Source organism: Diprion similis, chromosome 13 (genome assembly GCF_021155765.1).
Source record: "Diprion similis isolate iyDipSimi1 chromosome 13, iyDipSimi1.1, whole genome shotgun sequence".
Lineage (NCBI taxonomy): Eukaryota > Metazoa > Arthropoda > Insecta > Hymenoptera > Diprionidae > Diprion > Diprion similis.
Window position 1 is genome coordinate 5,188,966 of NC_060117.1, and position 23,421 is coordinate 5,212,386.

Genomic DNA, 23,421 nt, shown 5'->3' on the forward strand with positions numbered 1-23,421 from the left:
GGATTTCTTTTTTCACAACTTGTTAATTCGACTAATCCGTTAAATTTTCTTGTTTTCTCAAAAACTTCTGCTATGCAGCTAAAAAATGACGTCAGATTTGAGTTTCTGAGATACAAGTACAAAGAAATTATTTCACCAAAAATTTCTTTTGATACAGAAATTGTCGTCTATTGATCCTAAAATTTTGGCTATTCGTATCCAGAAGATTTTTGCACCACTATCTATGAACCCTGTGAAATTTGGAAGCGCTTTTGAAGTGGTCATTGAAAAAGTGTCTCAATTTTTTCAAGCCTCTTCCTTGTAAAGCGACGCGATATCGTCTCCAAAAGTGAATCTGGAATACTTGAACTTTTTTTTTTATAGTTCACCGACGTTTTAATCCACACAAACCTCGTGTCACGTCAACGAACAGAGTGCAGGATATCAGATTCTGACGTCGTTCGCTTTCAGGATCATTTTTGACTCGGCACTCGCCGAAAGAAGAGATTCTTACTTTTCACTTCACGTGGGCGTAGGGTTTCAACCCTCTTTGAAACTAATCGATCAAATACCGAGAAACACAAGGTGCCTCGATTTTCTTCATTTCCCCAGGCCATTCTACCAAATTGAATGAATAATAGACAACGAAACTGACAATTAACTTCTGCTCGAAACGAAAAATACATACTAGTCTCCAGACTTACAGTAAATTAGGAAAAGCTTGTTAAAAGTTTTCCAGTACCAATAGATCGGTGGTAAAAATTGATGAATAAATTTTTTACCACTTCGGTGATTCCAGAAATTTTCCAAAAGTGTGTGGATATTGGAGATCGTGAAAATTATTGGAACGTAGAAAATATTTTTGACTGATCTGTGTGCATCTCAAAGATTTTAAGGAAGTTTTTTTATTGTCCCGAAATAAATCTACGCTGCGGTTTTTCGAGTTCGTTTCGAATGACCTGTAAGTTTATCGTTGCCACAAGCATCTCCGTAATTTTCGCCATCAGTAACGTATCAAGATTTACGAACTGTTGCGTAAAAGTGAGAGGCTCGCGGACCTTTCGGGTGATAATTTACGAGGCAATTCAAGTTGGTAAGGTGTAAACGCATAAAAGATGAAAGGGAAGTGCAGAGACGATGTCTGGGTAAGATATCTGGATCCCGGATTAATTCTGGAATAGATTTAGCCATTTGAGGGTTGAATAGTCAAACAGGTCGACACATTCGAGGGCGTTTATTATCTGAATAGAAGATAGACGATTAGGGTTCTGGGCAGTCGTTGATGGAGCAGTTCAAATGAGGTGACTCGCGGGAAAAAAAGAGCGGTTAAGAAAGGAAGTCAAAGGGGAAAACGACTCGCAGAACAAATCTTACAAGCGTATCGCGATGGTTTCGTATTGCTCAGAAGGGAGTCAGTCGCTTATCGATGATACCAAGGAAGAGACGAGGAGACCAATAGAAAAGCTCGTCCTTGCGGTGAAGGATATTTGAAGAAGGGTTCTTCCACTTTCGTCACGGATGTTCAAGTCTCTAGGGTGAAGAGAGTGTAGAGTGTAGGTATGGATATGATCGTATGGTAGAATGCAGCGGGGAAGAAAAATTGGTGGAATTTAATTTCACCTTTTCTTTCCATCCCCCAAAGACGATAAAATCTTGGCGCGAAGTCGCCGATCCGGACTTTTTGGTCTCAAGTCGTTTAGTCGAATCGACGAAATTTCTTCTTATGCAAATTGCGCAACAGTTTCGAACAGTTTACGACAGTTTTATTTGACTTCCCTCTATCTGCAGGGTGGATTCTTTAGGGCGAGTGTAACTAACCGTTGCGAGGAACGTTCGCTTCGAAAAAAAAATCAATTTCGGCTAGGCTCGTAGTTTCATTGAATCCCTTTCCTTTCTTTACCTATTAAGAGGGTATTCTGATCTAGAGGCCTGAATTTTAGGCATTTTTCTAAGTCAGGTATAAAAAAAAAAAAATTAAAAATATTTTTACCGGCCATTTTTTTACAAGACCTTTATTCATGTTTCAAGAATACAGAATCAAAAGAAATCCTTTGTTCGTAAAGACGTCTTCAATAGTCCAGGGTACGGAAAGAGAAAGAAAATTTGTATACCAGGGTAGCTAATGACATGGTTTTACAAATTTCGAAACATTGTTTACTATGTCTGTACAGCGTTAATTTTTTTATTTTACTTTGTCCAGACACGCGGAGTGAGAATAGGAAGGAAAAATGTTGATTATGTGAAAATTTGATTACTTTCTTCAATCGCCATCACAAAAGTACTGAAAATATTATTTAAAATTTTTTCAAATTCGTTATTTCACACGCGATAACATCGTGTGTACTTTAAAGTTGATGATACTGAAAATCATTTGTCAGATCAGTCAATATATTCAATATAATATCATTATCATCACGATTTTTTTAATTACTGGTGTAAAATTATATCTTTCTACCCTTATCACGTTTTAATAATTCCTTGAATATATCGATAAACAGTGAACGATTAAAAAGCTATTTCAGAGTCTACAAACTTTTTGCGAAGCTGGCGAAGGGTGGCAATTGCGTAGATTCCGTTTTAAGCATTCTCTACGGAATTGCTGACCGTAGTTCGCAGTTGTTTAAAACTTTTCGAGGGTTGATCGGTATGGGAATCCCTGCTGCAGGGGAAGAGCGTTAAATGCGAGGGGTTAATCACTGAGTTTCGTGTGTACATCAGATTTCAAAATTTTTTACATGATCTCATGAATTTCAACATATTTTATTTCAAATTTTTATTCCAAAGATTTCAAATGATTTTAAGGGATTCTGAAAAAAAAAAATTCACAGAATTTCAAAAGATCACAAAGATTTCAGAGAATTTTAAATGTTTCCAAAAAAATTCACAGAATTTCACATCGCACAGGATTTTGGCGGGATTTCAAGGGATTTAAATTTTTTTTTCCTTCAATTTTGGGATTTCACAAAATTTCACAAGTTCGCAAAGGATTTCAAATGCTTTCAACAGATTTCACAGGATCCGATAGTTGCCACAAGATATCAGAGATTTCGAAGGATTGCACAAGATTTCGCAGGATTTCAAACAATTTCCTGAGATCGCCGCGGATTTCACAAGGCTTCCCAGGATTTAGCTGGATCCGAAGTATTTCATAAAATTTTGGATGTTGAAAAAAATCTCACGGGATTGCAGAAGATGTCACAAGATTTCAACAGATTTCACGAGATTACCGATAATTTCACAAGGTTTGACAGGATTTTATTGCATTCAAATTATATCATAAAATATTTCACATGCTTTAAACAGATTTCAGGGGATCCGATAGTTGCCACAAGATATCAGAGATTTCGAAGGATTGCACAAGATTTCGCAGGATTTCAAACGATTTCCTGAGATTGCCGAGGATTTCACAAGGCTTTCCAGGATTTAGCTGGATCCAAAGTATCTCATAAAATTTTGGATGTTGAAAAAAGTCTCACGGGATTGCAGAAGATGTCACAAGATTTCAACAGATATCACGGGATTACCGATAATTTCACAAGGCTTGACAGGATTTTATTGCATTCAAAGTATATCATAAAATATTTCACATGCTTTAAACAGATTTCAGGGGATCCGATAGTTGCCACAAGATATCAGAGATTTCGAAGGATTGCACAAGATTTCGCAGGATTCCAAAGATTTCCTGAGATTGCCGAGGATTTCACAAGGCTTCCCAGGATTTAGCTGGATCCAAAGTATCTCATAAAATTTTGGATGTTGAAAAAAATCTCACGGGATTGCAGAAGATGTCACAAGATTTCAACAGATTTCACGGGATTACCGATAATTTCACAAGGTTTGACAGGATTTTATTGCATTCAAAGTATATCATAAAATATTTCACATGCTTTAAACAGATTTCAGGGGATCCGATAGTTGCCACAAGATATCAGAGATTTCGAAGGATTGCACAAGATTTCGCAGGATTTCAAACGATTTCCTGAGATTGCCGAGGATTTCACAAGGCTTTCCAGGATTTAGCTGGATCCAAAGTATTTCATAAAATTTTGGATGTTGAAAAAAATCTCACGGGATTGCAGAAGATGTCACAAGATTTCAACAGATATCACGGGATTACCGATAATTTCACAAGGTTTGACAGGATTTTATTGCATTCAAAGTATATCATAAAATATTTCACATGCTTTAAACAGATTTCAGGGGATCCGATAGTTGCCACAAGATATCAGAGATTTCGAAGGATTGCACAAGATTTCGCAGGATTTCAAACGATTTCCTGAGATTGCCGAGGATTTCACAAGGCTTCCCAGGATTTAGCTGGATCCAAAGTATCTCATAAAATTTTGGATGTTGAAAAAAATCTCACGGGATTGCAGAAGATGTCACAAGATTTCAACAGATTTCACGAGATTACCGATAATTTCACAAGGTTTGACAGGATTTTATTGCATTCAAATTATATCATAAAATATTTCACACGCTTGAAACAGACTTCCCGGGACTTCATATATTCATTCCAAAGTATTTTACCTGGTATTTCACAGACTCTGGTAAGATTTCACGAGTGGCGTAGAGCATATTTCACGGGTTGTTAACCCCTGGGTTAAAAGAGCGCAGCCAAGCGACATGGGAGTCAAGTTCTTTCGGCTGCAGCACCGCACCGGCGCGTTTCTCCCCAGCTGCCATAAAAACTGAATTGGTTGAGCCTAGCTGGCGGCTTTCCCTGATGGATCAGTGCAGCGCGGCTAAGTGGCTGGGGATCGGGAAACCCGTGTTGCAATTTTTCTTTATTTCAACGGTGGTTGTTGGTGCGACGGAAACTGGGTCAAAAGAACGATTCGGATGGTCGGCGCCTCGAGCCGAGGACACTCACCTGTACCTTCGACCTTTTTTTGGTCTTCCTCGGAAATCAAGGATTCGCCGCACGTCGCTTATATGCGGTGGAAAACTGCACAACCGCATCACGTATACATTGCACAGGATTAGATACGATTTGTCTAGAAAAATAGGGCATTCCATGCCAAACGACCAGGGTCTGACCCTCGACCTCTTCGATCTGGTTCGCGATCTATTATATCGTTGTTCTGCTTCTAAAATGCGGGCAAATTTTTTTTCAAACTTTTTTGCCAGTCATTTGTCTCACATGTGATTTTTTGAAAGTCAACATGTCCTTGGACTAAATTTAAGGGGAACTGCTAGTGTGAAATTTACAAAAAATTGATTTCTTTTTTTTTACACTTTCCGATAGTTTATGCTTTTGAAAATAACATACTAGAATTTTGAGTATGTATTTTAAACTGTTTTTGAGCCACAAAGTTGATTAAAAAATTAGAAAAAAATTCAGGATACTGTTTCAAACTTGGGACAATTGCATTTAGAAAATTTTTTAACAACAAAACTAGAAATGCTGAGGATCCCTCACGGAACCCCCTGTACGTAAAAAATCCATCTATAATCGCAAAGTGAATTTGCAAAATACATCGATTTCGAAGCAAAATTAATTCGCGAATTCATGAGAAATAATCCAACGAACCTCGAATTTTCCGAGCTCCGTTCATTCGACGATTTCAAAATAACGACCACATCTGTGCAGCCACCGTTGCCTCAGTATAATGGAGTAAAATCGTGCAGTTATGCCGAGTCTATCGGGGCTGTTTTCCATGCCTCGTAACATCGAAAATCAATCAGTTTGACCGCTTTGAAGCTGTGGTAGCCGCTTTCATCCAATTTGCAATTATGCCACAGAGGCCAAAGCCTTGTTTATAAATGAGCAAGCTGCTTCTGCATTTGACTAAATAAAACCGCATACAATAAAGCCATACAATAAAGTATAACGTATATAATTCTAGCAAATAATTTTACGATCCCAATTCATTTGTAAAGCTTCAAAAATTTTCAGTCACCGATAAAAATGATTCAAGTCTGTGAAAAACGGAGATTATAAAAAAAAGTAGCTCAAAGAGTTAATTGAGAAGATTAAAAAAAATTTCCGAACAGATTTCGTCTGCCTTTGAACACATCGCAGCTGCGAAATAAAGCTCACCACATGCGAACCGCTTATCGCGAAGTTATAAGTAGGATAAAGAAAAAAAAAAAGTAAAAACTACGTCAAAGGAATAGAAGAAGTAAAAAAAGAGGAGAAAACCTCGAGAGTATCACGGCCAGCCCTCGCTTTTTCTTCCCCTACTCTATACTAGGAGAACACTGCGGTGTCGTAGCGGAAGTTTGTTATCCCCAGGGTGCATTAGACTCGCAGGGCATCTTATCCCCCTCGCTTGTTTGCCTCGTCCAGGAGTGCCAAGCGTTTCGTCGTAATGCTCCGAGCAGCGCGATCGAATCGCCGGACTCTCGTTTGCTTGAGAAGAAAATGCACCGAGTTGCACGCGTCAACCTTTATGTTTTCAATCTTCGAGGTGGTCTCCGGTTTTTTGAAATTAACCTCAACTCGTACCCACCTTCCCTCAATTGTTGAAAGTGAAAAAAAGACTCTTCTAATAGTGGTGAAATATTTTTAAACTAGTGGGCAAAAACAGTTTTTCCGCACTAGTGGTGAAAAACAATTTTTACGCACGAGTGTGTAATAAAATGTTTTTACACACTAGTGGAGAAATGGCTGGATATTTTCTAACGTGTACGAAATATTTTTCCACTAATGGGGAAAAACAATTTTTGGACACTAGTAAGCAAAAACTTGATAACTATGCGACAATTTTTTTCTTTCTTGCCTTTGCTGTTGTCTTGGACGTTTTCTTTTTCGTTTCTTTACTTCATCAAATAAGGACAGGTAATTCAATAAGCCGGAATACTAGAGATATATATGCGCAGAGATGTTTCACCGCAAACGGGACAGGGACAGTTTCCATAAATCTTCGAAACGCTGTCGCAGAATTTAAAGCGTACGACCCGAAAGCCGCGTGCTTACACGTATCTATAATACGATGCCAGTGTATTCGTTAAGTTAGATTTATACGTGAAAACGGGAAAACAGCTTTGGTGAACAGAATATAAAACGGAATGAAATGCCATTCAAGTGGAACATCGTTATTTTTTAAACGGAGAAAAAACATTAACGCGTCGTTAAATAAACGTCGTCGTTGGATTTTTAATTATCTTTTCGTAATATCACACGAGTTAATATTTCACTTTTTGTCTGATCTTTCTTTTTATAATAGTTCGTAAACTTGTGGGTTAAAAAAAAAAAGGAAAGAAGAGAAAAAGTTGAGCTTTTAAAGTTGCTGGTTATTGTGTTGGTTAAATTCGCACACAGTGGTAGTAAAAAAATTATATCAGCGATACTATAATCCGAGCTTTTATACGAGCTGAATATCGAGTGTGAGCCAAAAACTATGAGACGTAACGTAAAAAATTGTGACAAAACGGGGCTCAAGATTAATTTAAAGCTTATAGTTGATGTGGCTTCTATTATATCCCTCTGGGAAAATTTCTCATTCAGTATCCCTGAGAAATTAGGCATATATTGGGAATTTCAAAGCCGTCCTTTAACGAACAAAAATTATTACCCTTTGAATTCGAAGTTAAATTCTACAATTATTCTGAAGAAAAATCGATCTCATTTCGGTCTTCGGTTTCAAAATTTTCCGAAATTCAACACATCACGTGACAGTGTAACGAAATAATTTTTTAATTCCGGAAATAAAACGATTTACTCTAATTGCGAGTAATGCAACTGAGTAATCCTAAAGGTTTAACTTGAAACTAATATATATGACTTGTAAAAATTCGACAAACAGTAGAATAATTTTTCCCACAATCCTTCGAGCTTCTACAGAGATCACGTTGTGCCAGAGGCCCACGTGCTGTGGCCTCGTCGTCGATACTTAGCAGTTAGCGGGACAAATGTTTAGTTAGCAGAACGAAGCAGTAAACTTGGCAACTGATTCCAACTCTTACAGGTGGACAGAATGTGCGTAATCTACTCGGTGGTTCTTTGAAATAAAACGAAATTTTCTCACGATCAGATTTACTCAAGATTTACTCCATGAATCGATCCTCTGAACGTGGTTAAAGGAATCAATTTTTCCGAGGTTAAACTTTGTTCGAATGATTTCTATACCGTTTTTTGTATCCAAGAAACGAAAATTCATCAAACGTAAATTACAAAGAGAATTTAGAAAAAAACAAATTTGGAAATTTTTTTTTTCTCTCCGAGAACCACGGTTACGAAATTTCTGATTGGTAGCAAGACTGGATGTTTTTTCGCACTAAGAGATATGCAGCGTTAATTACGAAAAGAATATTTCTTAGTTTAAAATTTTTTCTTTTAATGAGAACCACGAAGTAAATGAGAACCACGGTTACGAAATTTCGCTAAGGTGGCGACACTGGATGTTTTTTCGCACTAAGAGATATGCAGCGTTAATTACGAAAAGAATATTTCTTAGTTTAAAATTTTTTCTTTTAATGAGAACCACGAAGTAAATGAGAACCACGGTTACGAAATTTCGCTAAGGTGGCGACACTGGATGTTTTTTCGCACTAAGAGATATGCAGCGTTAATTACGAAAAGAATATTTCTTAGTTTAAAATTTTTTCTTTTAATGAGAACCACGAAGTAAATGAGAACCACGGTTACGAAATTTCGCTAAGGTGGCGACACTGGATGTTTTTTCGCACTAAGAGATATGCAGCGTTAATCACGAAAAGAATATTTCTTAGTTTAAAATTTTTTCTTTTAATGAGAACCACGAAGTAAATGAGAACCACGGTTACGAAATTTCGCAAAGGTGGCGACACTGGATGTTTTTTCGCACTAAGAGATATGCAGCGTTAATTACGAAAAGAATATTTCTCAATTTAAAATTTTTTCTTTTAATGAGAACCACGAAGTAAATGAGAACCACGGTTACGAAATTTCGCATAGATGGCAACACTGCGAGGAGAATCTTTCTCAATATTAAGAAATTTTTTTTGATGGGAACCACGGTTAGAAAATTCTCATAGGTGGCAACACTGGCTGGTTTTCCGAACTAAGAGAGATGCAGCTGTCGTCCAGTGCTGGACAGTGACAAATTGTCCAAATTCTTATACCCTCGAGCAATATCTGCGAGGTTATAGTTGAAAAGTTTTGCCAAACTCGTAAAACCCCTGGGGAAACTAATAAAAGTACCTAGGGTTGAAATTAAACCATTCTCGACGGTTATGGGTTGAAAAAAAAAAATTCTTTCACCCCAAAACATAAGACGACACTCAATTCGTTGCCCGACGAGCCTGCGGCGTGATAATATTATAAAGATTGTTACACCCAGGAGTGTAAAATTTCCTGACAATCGGTAAAAGCGTGAGCGTAAAATTGTACGATAATTTCCAAAGATCATTAAGCATTATAGTTACACCCTGAGAACCCTGAAATTACTTTGACCAAAATAAAATGAAATTACAGGAAATGAAAGGTATTTAAATTCAATTTATCCAGGGGTTTGAGGTTAACTGTGAATACAGAAAACAGAGAGCACCTGCTAGTGATCGAAAACTGGACAAATAGCGAAGTACAAGAAACCGCCGCTAGATTCGCTAGTTCAGAGTCTGGCTGCTGAAGCCTCAGATTATTTTTAACCAGTTAGACTTTTCGAATCACGAAGAGTTGCATAACGATTTTGAAAAATCTCTTGGGTAATTCTTATAAAATAATTATTGTGCCTTACGAATGTAAAAATTTATCGTAGTTATTTGTAACGATTCGAAAACTCTATCCTTTCAAAATTTACAACATTTAAGATTATTGTTGCAGTAAAATAAAAACTTTTCTCCATTTTGATCACCTATTTCGAATTTCGACCCTTTCCTATCTCGTGCTGATTCTTCTCGCGTAGAACTGGCTTAAGACGAAAGAGTAATACCTACTACCCCGAGTGTTTCAAGTTGCGGTGGGAAAAGCGTGTAATCAAGGGTCAAGGGAAAATAAGGGAAAGGATGGAGCCTCTCGAATCTAGGGTAAGAGAAGTATGCTAATTTTCCGGGAAGAAAAACTAACTTCCAACAAAGTGTAGGTAATTACATCCGTTGCAGTAACTCGGTGGTTAAAAAATTCGCCCACCTGGCTGTGGCTTTTACTTTTTACAACTCGACACTGTGATGAATCTTTATGTAACACATAGGGGGGGGGGGGGGGGGGGGGGCAAAACGGGGGTACTTAGGGAAATACTCAGTTTTTAAGGATTTAAATAAGCAAATTTTTTTTTCTTTCAGTTGAAACCAAAGAAAATAGAAACGATTTTCAAATGTCAGGGGGGGGGGGGGGGGGGGGAGGAGGAAATGTTATTGAAAATTTTTGAAAATTCAAAATAATGCTCAATAATGTTTATAGTTGAAATTTTTTAAAAACCGAATTTTTTTATAAGGCTTTAAGGGTGTCCCATTTTGCCCCCCCCCCCATCCTATGTGCATAAGCACCATTCGCGGGATTGATTATCCACAAATACGATTCATCACTTATTCCTTATTGATTACTCCAGGGTGTCGTTTGGTGCCCAGAAAAGTCAGTTTCGATCTAGATTGACGGGGTAATGGACCCTTAGAGATAACGTCGACGCAGCTCTCCTTTAATCCTCAGACAAAGGAATTGGCGCGCCTCTAATTCTGACAGGAAAATGTATCAATCCGATCCTCCGCCGTGTCGTATTTTCTCGACTTGATACGAATACCTACTTTATTTCTATTAAATTTCGCTCAATCTTATCGCAAAAAGGAATGAAAAAAGAGAAGGTAACGGATTATTCAATGTCCAAATAAAATTCGAATTGCTTTCACAATTTTGTGAGGAATATATTTAAAATTCGAGAATATTTCAAGGATCCAAAAATTGGATATCGAAAAAATTTTGAAAATTATTTGCAAAGTGCCGAAAGTTTTTTCAAAATAGAAAGAAAAAAAAAAAAAAAAAAAAAGTGGCGTTTTAGAGAAATAAGAGACCTTGTGGAAATATTTTGATACAACGATTGCGTTTCGCGTCGGATCTGAACGAAAGTCAGATTTTCCAGAAAGTCTTTTTATTACATCTTTTACATGTATTAAAAGGAATTAAATTAAGTAACGCGTGATTTTTGCAACTTTTGCTAGTTAAGTGGGTCGATCGATATTTAATTATCGTTTAAAAATAAATGTTTGTTTTTCTTTAGAATGAATCAAAAATCTCTCATCACAGTTAGAACTGCTATTTTCTAAATCGGATAATGAAAAAAAATTTCATTCATCCGTTTCGGTGAAAAAAAAAAAAAAAAAAATCACGAAAATTGCAGAATGAAGAAAAAGTGATATTTTTCTTTTAAACATATCTTCCGAAATCGATTACCTGCTAAAATAAATATTTCATTTCGCAACCGCTACGGGAAGATCGATTCGTTATTATTCCATCAACTGATCGATAACGCAAACTCACAATTTAATAATTGGCACGTTTAAAACTATATATGTATGTACATATATACGTATTAGGGTGGCGCAAAAAACCGACTATTTTTTTTTTTTTTGAGTCTCGTGTGACAAAATGTTAGTTTTTGATGTTTTAAGAGCCCAATCCAAAGAACAGTTCAGAAAAAAAAATTTTTTAAGAGGTCACCTCACATTTTTTAAAACGTCAGAAATCGTCAAAAATAGATTTTTTATTTCAATTTTTTTCTCTCGTTACGGTATAATTTTATAGACAAAAAAAATAAGTTTCCGAAAGTTTCAGTTCAAAATTTGAATTTTGAAAGGTCGCTCATAATTTTTTTTCAATTTTTTGGTGCATTTCTTTAGATCTTTTCAAGCGACCTTTTAATATTCATATTAAAATTTCATAAAATTTTTTTCTCCAATTTATTAAGAAAGAATCGATAACAATACACCACGACACGAATTAAAAATCAAACAAAATACTGAAAATATAATTTTTTTAATTTAATTTTTTGACGATTTTTGAAATTTTAAAAAATTTGGAGCGACCTCTTAAAATTTTTTTTTCGAGCTGTCCTTTGGAGTGGGCTCTTAAAACATCAAAAATTAACATTTTGTCACACGAGACTCAAGAAAAAAAAAAAAATTGTCGGTTTTTTGCGCCACCCTAATACGTATATATGTATACATATACGTATATAATATATATATATATCGAAAATTCGCAATCTGTAGACATAATCTTGAATTTTATCCGACTGTCTCCAATTTCGTGGGTAGTTTCCATCCGGCTTATCATCATCCCTCTGCTCGTGGGTGCCCACATTGTTATCAACCCACGTTGCCCGCTTCTATAACTTGACAAAGTGTAACGTTCAACCCCAATTTTCCGACATTACACCCAACCGAGGCTTGATTATTTCGTAATTGCAATATCAAATGACGCGGTCTATTATATGCGTCTCAATTTGCAATTTGCTCAATGATAAATTGAGTTTAATATTACTGCATATTCCGAACTCACGGCGTTCCTATAGTAAACACGCACGTTCATCCCCTGATCGGGTCTTCCGACAACCCTCGCTTTTGCGATTGCAGCGTAATAGTAATTAAATCAATAGTTCCGAAATTGAATGGAAAACTTGGAAATTTCCTTACTTTTTTTTCTGTTAATCAGACCCATTCGGTTCTGCCGATTTCTCGCCATACCCGAACCTTGATTAGTATCGATTGTGGTTTTTTTTTTTTTTTTTGCTTTTTGCTGTTTCTTTTCTCTTTTTTTCTTACCCCTAACAGTTTTAGCTTTTCCATTCGTTCACCTGATATATATTCGCCTTCCAACGTTCGACGCGAGAATATTTTTTACCAGTCGATCTGCGCGACTTTTTCCTTCCCATTGTTTTTATTTTCTTTTTTTTTTTTTTTTTTTGTATACATCCTAGGAAATTTTCTCTCCAAATGATCGTAAAAAATCGTCATCAATTTTCATCACATATCGATATTCTTGAATGAATTTACATCGCTTGGTGGGCAAGTATTGCGTGTAATTATACAATAATTTTTAAAGTGTAGATATAGAGAATGTAAGTTATAATGCGAGAGAAATACGAAAAAAATAGAAACACGATTTTAATAATTATACAATGCATCTGCATTTTCAGCGTATAGGAATAGATATATATTATATATAGATCATATAGTAGCTTTGGCGTATTTAAAATGGATCAAAGGAAAAAAAAAAAAAAAATTTGCATGCATGCCTCAAGAATCGCAGAATGCAGAATTTGCAGAGATAATAAATATCGTTCGTAATATCCACGCGTTCTCCTTTTCAACATTAAAAAATCGACGCGATTGTCACGGTAAAAAAGAAGAGTTAAACAGAAGCAAAAGCCAAAGAAAAAAAAAATCTAACAAAACTGGCTATCAATTTGGAACAAGAATTAAATGCCGCCAATTTTTTATCGGTTGGATTTTTATTCAATGCGTGAGAATGCGTGAACATTAGGCGACGATTTTTTGGAAATCTGTTTTTTTTTTTCTTTCTTTTTTTGTTCTCTAAACTATAATCAGCTTGAGGTAAGAGATAAAAAAAAAGTGAAATAAAATTGTAGAAAGAATAATCTTACCTTGTACAAAGAGCTGCCGCTGCCCATGCTAAGAAACACAGACAAGTAGCTCTGGCTTTTGTACAGACGTACCTGAAACGTGAGAAGAAGAAAAAAAAAAATCAAATATTTGACGACACGAAAAACAAAATATTTCATATTTTCTACGATTGGAGTGAAAATTTAATCGTCGAATTCGATCGTGAATGAGAAAGAAAAAAAAAATTAGTAACTGAAAGGTCAGGAAAATAAAAAAAAATGAATAAAAAAAATCAAACATTTGACGACATGAAAAACAAAATATTTCACATTTTGCATGATTGGAATGAAAATTTAATCGTCGAATTCAGTCGGAAATGAAGAAGAAAAAAAAATGAGTAACTGAAAGGTGAGGAAAATGAGAAAAAAAATATATATATATATATTTTACGACACGAAAAACAAAAAATTTCACATTTTGTACGGTTGTGACAATTTAATCGTAAGTGAAAAAAAAAAAAAAATGAGTAATTGAAAGGTCAGAAAAATGGAAAAAAAATCAAACATTTGACGACACGAAAAACCAAAAATATGTCACATTTTGTACGGTTGTGACGACAATTTAATCGTCAGATTCAATTAAAAATGCAAAAAAAAAAAAAAAAATCAAACATTTGACGACACGAAAAACCAAAAATATGTCACATCTTGTACGGTTGTGACGACAATTTAATCGTCAGATTCAATCAAAAATGCAAAAAAAAAAAAAAAGAATACCTACATTTTATTTAGTTCGAAGAAAATTCAAAATTTCTTAAACAACTTGATTCTGTAATATAATATAATATGTAAATAAAATAAAACAATAATAAACGTCAGTTAATTTTATCTCAGTTTTCGCCAGGCGTACCTACAACACTCGTATTCGATAATTGTTTTCAGAAGGATCTATTTTCGCAAAATCGGCAATTAGAGGAGGGGGGGGGGGGGCGAAGGTTGGAGTGCTGCAGTGCAAACTTGTGCAAAGTGTAAGTTAAATATTTAACTTCCGTTACAACAAGCAGCTATTAAGCAGGATTGTTTATAATAAGAGAAGCCGAGAAGATTGTAAATCATAAGCGGATTTTTCATAAGGAAAAATATCTGTTTGTACCTCACTCTTGGCGTACTTAAGACCTCCCCTAATTTCTTGGAAAGACACACAAACTCGAAATTTTGCCGGTTTTACGATCTTAGTTGCAAGACTGAAACTCTTCAAAGGGACTCTGCTTTGCCGAATTTAAAATAAGAGAAAATGGCGAAATACGATTTTTTTTTCAATGCTTATTGGGGGTATTTTTAACGAGGAAATAAGTCCCGACTGAGTCTTTCGTTTCGGACTTTGAAGGGATGATTTTATAATTTTTTTTTTTTTTTTTTTCGATACGAGATTAACAATTTTGAAAAAATTTTTACGGGAACCAAAATCAAAACCGGTGATTGCGAATTAGTGGCAAAATTAGGAAGGGAAAAAATTGTTTTTGTTTATTTTTATTCTTACGATTAGAATTTTACTGCAAGTAGCTTTTTTAAAAAACATCACGTTTTCACTTTATTTTTTAAATAATATGTGGACACATGTGGAATATATTCGATTGAAACCGAATGGAAAGTATTTTTGATTTATGAAAATTCAGTACGAGTTCAAATTTGAAGAAAATCGAAAAACTAGAAATTTTTTAAATCGTCTAATTTTTTTTACCGGATTCTAAACTCGGAGTTAAATTCTGTCGATTAAAAAAGCTCCAAATTTATAACGTAACTTTTGATCTCAACAAAGCGTTTATCAGTTATTTATTTTATTTTGTTTATTTATTTTTCTTTCTTCTCGAATGTTGAATAATTGTTTCTAATTTACAATAACTAAATTCTCATTACTAAAAACGAACATAATAATCCCTGTTTTTTTTATCAATCAATGATTTGCCATCGTGGTTCTGTTAATACCATTGTTAACAATTTAAACTAAAATAAATTTCAAACCTTTTTTTATAAAGGTAAGAATATTTCATCAAAACAAAAAAAAAACAAAAAAAAAAAAACGCCACATTCAAATGTTTTTTTCCAAATTTCAGGCAATTTCGGTTTAAAATCTCTACTCACCCAGCTCTCAGTGGTTCGCATATTGCGTAGTAACGCTCAAAACTGATGGCCAAAATAGTCAGGACCGAGGCGTGAGCCACAGTCAACTCCACAAACGGAACAGCTTTACCTGAAAAATGAAAACAGAAAAATGAATTAACAATTCCGATCGACTTCGAATTTTTTTATTTAATAAAACTTATAAAAATTAGTTCAGTCGAGATCGTTTCGACCTACGTATACTCTTCAACTTTTCGGATTTGGCTCGAAATTTTTTACACGATTGTTCTCACTTTAAAAAACCAAAAGCAAATTTTTGAAAATTTTTCAAAACCATCTTACAGATCGACAAGGTTTAAAAATCTCAACAAAATTCTGAAAGATTAGCTTTCAGATATCAAAATTTTTTAAGCTCAGAGCCGTACGGAGTCAGGAAGCTTTTTCCCAAAGAAAAACTTTCCAAAAAATTAAAAGCTAGTGTCGTTTCAGTATATTTCAGGCTGCTGAAACATTTTCATATTTCACACCAGATTGTTGAGAATCTTTTCAGATATTTCGCAAGATAATTTTTTTTTCCTCATTGGAAAAATCAAAAACATTTTCGAAAATCCAGCATGACGTGTAAAAATGTTTCAACAATGATATATAGTAAACTGACTTCCGCTTCTAATTTTTTCAACGTTTTTTTTTTTCAGAAAAAACTTGAAAACAGTAAGTTTCAAAATTTTTTATATCTGACAAATGACTTTTCAGAATATTTTCCCATTTTTAAATTGTGTCGATCAATAAGACGATTTTTAAAAATTGTAGAAAATTCTAACCGTGTTGAAAAAATGTAAGAGAATAAAAAAGAAAAAAATGAATGCTTAATAATAAGAATATTTTTAGCTGGGAAAGGTTTTATTCTGATATTATCAGTGAATAAATTTGTACACGGAATATGGAAGAAATTTGTTATAGTTGGCATTATTATGTTAATTTTGTAAATGGTGTCTGTAGTCCGAAAATTAAAACTGATTTATATTCAAATGAGGCAGCCTTGTATCCTCTCATTTAAATTTAACTATACGTATACGAGTTTCGTACGAACGAGCTGTTCTTGGATTTCAAATTTGATAAAAATTTTCTTATACTGTAAATCGTTGATTCGTAATGTATTTTTTGAAACGACAATAATCGCAGAACTTTACTGCTTCGCTTTAAATCTTGTAATTTTTCATAATCGGCAATAATTAATGATCGAAGAATTTTTTTTTATTATTGAAATGAATTTCTCTGAGACGAATAAGTTTTTGTGGTTAATATAATAAATATAAGAATAGGAAATAAAATTTATTGCAGAGATTCAAGGCTGTGAAATTCTTTATCTATTGTATTCAGTTTTCAAGAGGATATATGAATTGATCACTAAAAATTCTCGAGAATATTCACTGACTTTCCCTGACCAAATTTAATTAATATTCTGACTAAAATTATCCAAAAATTTCGCTGTAATATTTTAGATTTTGCTTCTTCAAATTTCCCTGATCGATGGTAGAGAAAAATTGAAAAAAAAAAATAAAAAAACAATGACACGTACAAAAATTTTTCAATTCTTCTCTTGAATTATGAGTTTGGAATGCGTGACGTTGGTTTTGAAAAATCGTTCAAAAATAACAATTCTTCGGATTTTGTTTCTCCATGAGGAAAATTTGTTTTTTTTTCTGGTTAAAATCCATAACAAAAATAGACTGAATCAAAGAATACCTGACATTTTCCTGACCATTCAAAGAAAAGTATTGAAAAAATGGTTTGTAAAGGCAATTCGATAAAAATTATACCCTCGATGAAAACATTTTTTTTTTGTTCCCACAAAGAGAGGAAAAAAAAAACAAAAAAATGCCACTTAGAAACGTTTTTCAATTATCCTCTTAAATTACGAGTTCGGAACGCTTTATGCTGGTTTTGAAAAATCGTTCGGTGAACGCTTGGAGGAATGATCCAATAATAGCCGAACACTAATTGTCCCTCCAAAACACGAGTCAAGTGCTGCTAAGCAAGCTGCGCTCGTAATTTCTCTGAAATAATTGCAATCTCGCGTATAACGGACTGTAAATTAGCAGACGACTCGTATACGCGAGGCTCTGCGTCAAGTCTTTATGGAGTCAGGTCAGGGGTCTGCAGGCATAACGGAGCCGCACCGGAGCTGGCGGAATCCGTATTTCGCAGTGGTCCCAAAATAATGGCCTTCGAGGGACTTGCCAGTTTATTGCCAGAGCTACAGCCACAGTCACAGGCTCAGCCAATCGTCCAACAGGAAATTAATCCGTTTTCCTTGATATAGGAATTTTTTTCAAGCCAACCCCGGAGGCGAATTTTTCACTTTGGCAATAATTTTCATTCAAATTTCGAATTGAATCATTCCGTGAAATTATGCGAAAAAAAATGAAGAATCGATTGTTGCAGACAAGAATTGTTAAATGTTTTTTTTTTTTTTTTTTAGAATGAAGTAAGAAAATGGAAAATTGCTTTTCTGTTTTCAGTTAAGAAGCTATAAAAGCATTTTCCGAGACTTTTAATACAATTATAATTCAATTATAATAATCCAGGATTAAGGAAAGTTTGAAAATCAAACTTTCGCAGTTTCAAATTAGGAGACAAATTAGTTACATTAGACTTTATTCGTAGTAACGAAATTCCTCATGACAGATGCTTTTGTTACACATAAAGTTCAAACCACGATCCATTAACGTCCGCTAATGTTAATCAATAAAGAAACTAATTAAAATGCCAACGAAGACAATAATGGTAGCTAATTTGTTTACAATGGGAATTAAGTGGCTAGAATACATCATCGATAACAATTCATCCTCAAGGATCAACCAATGAGGCTAATTTAAAAAATTTCATAACTATTAATTTGAAATTTGAAAAATATTTTAGTCAGTTTTAAAGTTGCGTAAAAGAGGGTTAAAAAAATTTTTGTCTATAAAGTTCAAAAATCCCTGTAAGAACTTTTCACTTCAACTCAGCACTCGGGGAAATGTTTGTTCGTTAACAACTGCGATTAGCTCCTAATGACAACGTCGTCGTCCTGCCTCCTAAAATCTCATAAAGTGCTCTTAAGAAAATATACCGAAGAAGTTGATTCGAAGGGGATAAGAAAAATTTGCCTTCAAACCATCGAGAATATTGCTAAGAAAATGACAATATTATACCCTTAACCGTTTTGGGGCTAAAAACAAACACTGAGAGGGATTCTTTACTTTAAGCCCAAAACGCTTTCGATAACGCGGCTGATGTACAGAGGGTGAAATGGCTTGTATTAAAGCGAAACTTTGGAAAGCCTCGAGATGTTTGCTGTGACACGAAGTCGTTGTTTTTCAGCCAAAATAACAATTTTTGTCAAAAAAATGTTCATATTGGTTACTGAACAGTTGTTAACTATTTTATTCGTTAACGCAGTTAACAAATATAGTTGCTGTTAGAAAATAAAAATTATTTTTCTAATTGTCATATATCTTGTGCCATGGATTATTATACCTTTTCATTGTGTTTAATCGTTTAATAGAAAATATATCGACAGTTATAGTTAGTTATACTAAATAGTTACTTGCGTTATATTTTATTGTAATTTCAACGTTTAACACGATCTTAACAGAGACTAATTACACCGGTCGACACGATTTTTGGGTCTTACTTATGAATGTCAAATTTTGGTTTCTTCTACGTTAACAATAAAGGGAAAAATATTTTTTTTCTGTTAAAGCTTGCTTTTGTAGGAACCAGAGTGATTTTTCTAATTTTAATAAAAATAACTGAATTTTTTATCATTTCATTTTAAATTGCAATCAGAAAAACTTTTGCTGAACGTCGGAATGTTTTTAATTCAATAATAATGATTAGTAATGGCATAGAAATGAAAAATAATAAAAAATCAAGTTCGACAATGAATATTTTTAGTGATTTTCTTATGAGTATATTGTAGTATTCTTTAATTGTTCTTATAAGTATGTATAGTTATTGAGTATTCAAGTTACAAAAATATAAATAAGTTCGAAACTTTTTAGATTTCAATTTTATATATAATTTTAAATTAACGTAGACAAAATAAGGTATCGATTGTTTATCTTGATTCCGAATTTCCAGGTTAAAGTAGGCTTCATAAGCTTCACAAAGCTTTAAATTTGCTGTCGAAGAAAATTTTTAAAAATTTTAACAAATCCACCGCAAATAAAACAGAATGAATCAACATCTTGTTTACACTGTCTTGACGCCATTTTCTAACTTAGAAAATTTTCTAATTCACAAGAACGGTTGTTACAGCTTTGATAGACAAGTAAACACTCGAGTAATATGGAATTTGCTACCGTTTTGATCAAAATACTATCACCTGCTGCTTGTAAAATCAATTAAAATCTTTAAAACTCACTTATCAACGTAAAACAGACAAAAGCAAACTTTAAAAGCTAAGAATGGATATTCTGGTGTTTTTCGATGTTTAGAATCAGAATTTATGTATTAAAACAGAAACTCAGAAACGAAAAAGTTTTGTTGTTAACCTGTGTTATTTACAACTTCACAGCCGTTAAATTGGTTTATCATTTTATTCACTTTCAAATTAGAACACATTTCGACCGTAAATTAATTTTATAGAAATGACCAACTGAGTGAAATTTTCTTTTCAACCCAGAGTTGCTGGTAAAGATGTTACAAGAAAAATCTGTTTTACCGTCGAATCTGTTTTAACGTTGAATCTGTTTTATCGTTGAATCTGCTTTACCATTCAATCTGTTTTACCATTGAATCTATTTTTGTGACCAAATCAAGCGTGAAAATTTGTCAAACATGATACGATTTTTTAATGAAAACAATACAAAACGACATAACGCGATGATTTTCAAATTATTAGCAATTTGTTTTATCGAATTATACCACGGAGTAGAGGAAAAAACCCGAGCAAGCCAGATATCGAAAACAAGTTTATTGACCACAAAGCGCATCAGACACGAATACATCAAGGTGAGGACCAGCGGAAGTCAATCTTAATTTCTAGATCAATTATGCTACCTAAGAGATTTCTCTTACTTTAGTCCAATTAAAAGTAAAAAAAAACAATACTTCGAGGAAACGAGACTTCGATCAATCCGTACAGTATTGTAAAAAGTACACCCTACCTAAGTCTGCAGGCCACCCAGACGTTTCAGGGCCTCTATCATGTTGTAGGATGTGGACCCAAGGTCGAATTAGGGGATGATCCTCGGATATGATCCTGAGATCACCACCCGCGAACACATCACGTGACTCGTCCAGGTGATACCCCCTGACTAGCTTGATGAACTAGTCGAACGATTGGCTAGTAGCTCTAAGAGGCAAGCCCTTGTGCTAATGCAGCCAAAGTGGACCCATAATATAGGGAGACCGGATCGAGTGTACGTCGAATTATGAACTACGCGCTAAGCTGCGCTAAGCTGCGCTCGTCCGCACTCGCTCACTGCCGAAACTTATCTGCCGAAATTCGCGCGCTCGCTTTTATCGAGGAATCAAGCGGCACCCGCCTGCCCCCTGGTTGTTAGCGCTGAAACTATATTCTAACTATGAACTGTGTCTTTAACCATACAGATCGCCAGAGGCGCGAACTGAATGGAACTTTCGAAATGACGATTTTTAACTTTATTTCATGTTAGGGAAAGATTTTTCGAGTAATCCCTTTTAATCTTAGTTTCGAAAACCTAATCTTCCCATTTTCAGTTTCACCAAATTTTTATTCGACGTTTTTCAACGACTTTTAGATATTCCGTCAATATTTCTCTGAGTATGAGTCGATCGGTTTTCAAGGATTATAATTGAAGTTAGGCGATTCGAGGAGGATGTCACGGGGGTCAAATTTTTCAAAAAACAAGGTCACGTTCAGGTCAATAACAAGCTTCGCGGCGATTTTCCTCGCGGTAAGTTGACATATTTACACGCGAAACTTGAAACTTTTGTCGAGCATCGGCTAAAAAGAGGCATAGAAAAAACTTCCGTTAAACTCGAATGCGACAAAGAAATTATTCGACTGCAGCATTTATCTGTTAAACTTTCTTTTCTCGAGTGGAACAAACCCCGATTTAGGGGGCGAGTGCCCACTTCCGATATTTTAATACGCCCATATATTTCCTCGTATCCTGAATCTGGACCATTGATCGATTTCTCAACCCCCAAGGCCAAAGCCAGTCTGTATACCTACTATACATATACGGCAAGTCTATCGGACTGTCGATACTAATTGAACTAGATCACGAAGGAATTTTACTTGATCTACGAGAATCTCGTTCTTCCACGCAATGATCACGTCATGATTTGTAATATCCGTTCTCTTTTTACAGAGTTCAATTATTTTTTATCTTAGATTCTGATAAGCTAAAAAAAATTCGAATCAAGCAGAGACAACTTTCCCCAGTTTAATTTGTTAGTTGTTAAAAAATTTGCCACACTTTTCGGTTTTATACACACGGCATTGTTTTTATATTTTTCTGAAAACGAAATATTCAATAAAATTAGTATCTCATCAGTTACAAACAAAAGTAAATTTTGTTAGCATTATTATTTTATGTGAAATTCTTAAGAGTTATCAAATTTTCAACAAATTTTTGTTGGTCGACATTTTACGACTGAAAGTCGTGGTAAATTAAAAATATTCTTTAATATCTACTAGTTAAATAATTTTTATCAAGAAACAATGTTTTGTTTTCATCAATATTCAACAACATCAACAAAAATATATCCTCCGCTGTTAAGACAAAAAATTCCGTACTCACAAATCGATAAACCGTAATTCGGTTATGAAAATGATATAATTATTATAATTCCATGAATTCGACAAATAAAAAGATTATCAAACTTTCGAGAAATACATGCCACTTTGTAACAGCAAATAAAAAGGTTTGAAATGGGAGGAAAAAAGTTTTTTAGCTGGCGGCAAATTAAAATTTTTAAATAGTTATTATTAATTTTTTTCTTTTTTTCTACGACGACGACGTTAACGACAAAGATTTCTTTCCAACATAATCGGAGATTATACCGTCGAAAAGTTTCGTTCAACCAGCGTGAAGAGTGCACGTAAAAGTGGTGAAAAAAAACGAGCCAAAGGAAAAGAGAGAAAAAAAAACACCGTCGACTTTGAACGTTTTAATTCGAGGAGTGGGTGGTCTTATATATAAAAAAAAAAACGTACAAAAACACGTCGAAGTAAAAAGTTATTAGGTTAGAACGCCTGCAGTAATCGTAGAACCGCGAGGCTGAAACTCGGTCGGTAAGGCAGTTTTTTCGCCATTGCAAGTGAGAGGTTAACTGATGAATAACCTTCTTCCAAAAGACAGTTTTTTAGGGAAAAAAAAACGCAACGGAAGATTAGGGGCGGTGATTTGTTTCGGACGGATGCGTTCGCGAGCTTTTTGACAATGAGATACCGCAGAGTGTTCTGCTCGAAAATTCATGCGGCGTCAGGACACCTTGTGAATCGATTTCATTATCGACGAAACCAAAATGCGAGGATCGCTCCTCCCACACTCCAATTTCCTCCGCATGAAAGGCGATTGAAACCAATTTCTTTTTTCACCACCACAGTTCACCGTTTCTTTGAGCAATTTATCATTGGCTTAAAGGTGGGTGGAAGAGAAAAAAAAATATATATAAAAAATATAAAAAAGATCTGACTTCGAAAGGCGAAACCTACGAAATTTTGCTCACTCTAATCAATTGCCAACAATTTTTGACAGGTATTGACATTTCCGAAAAACTTCGTGATCGTCAATTTTCACTTTAATCATTCCATATTTTGATGTCCCACACCAATTTTTTAGTTTACTAAATTTTAATTCCT

General features: G+C 34.5%; 1 protein-coding gene across 2 annotated transcripts in view; it reads right to left on the reverse strand.

Annotated features, from left to right (window-relative positions):
- The window catches only part of LOC124414087 (growth hormone secretagogue receptor type 1-like), an 80,451-nt gene that overhangs the window by 15,542 nt on the left and 41,488 nt on the right, over positions 1-23,421 (reverse strand). For both annotated transcript variants that reach the window (XM_046894994.1, XM_046894995.1), the window contains exons 4-5: positions 15,600-15,708; positions 13,500-13,571 (exon numbers count right to left, since the gene is read on the reverse strand). In XM_046894994.1, the coding sequence (XP_046750950.1) occupies positions 13,500-13,571; positions 15,600-15,708 (181 nt within the window). The remainder of the gene's footprint in view (positions 1-13,499; positions 13,572-15,599; positions 15,709-23,421) is intronic.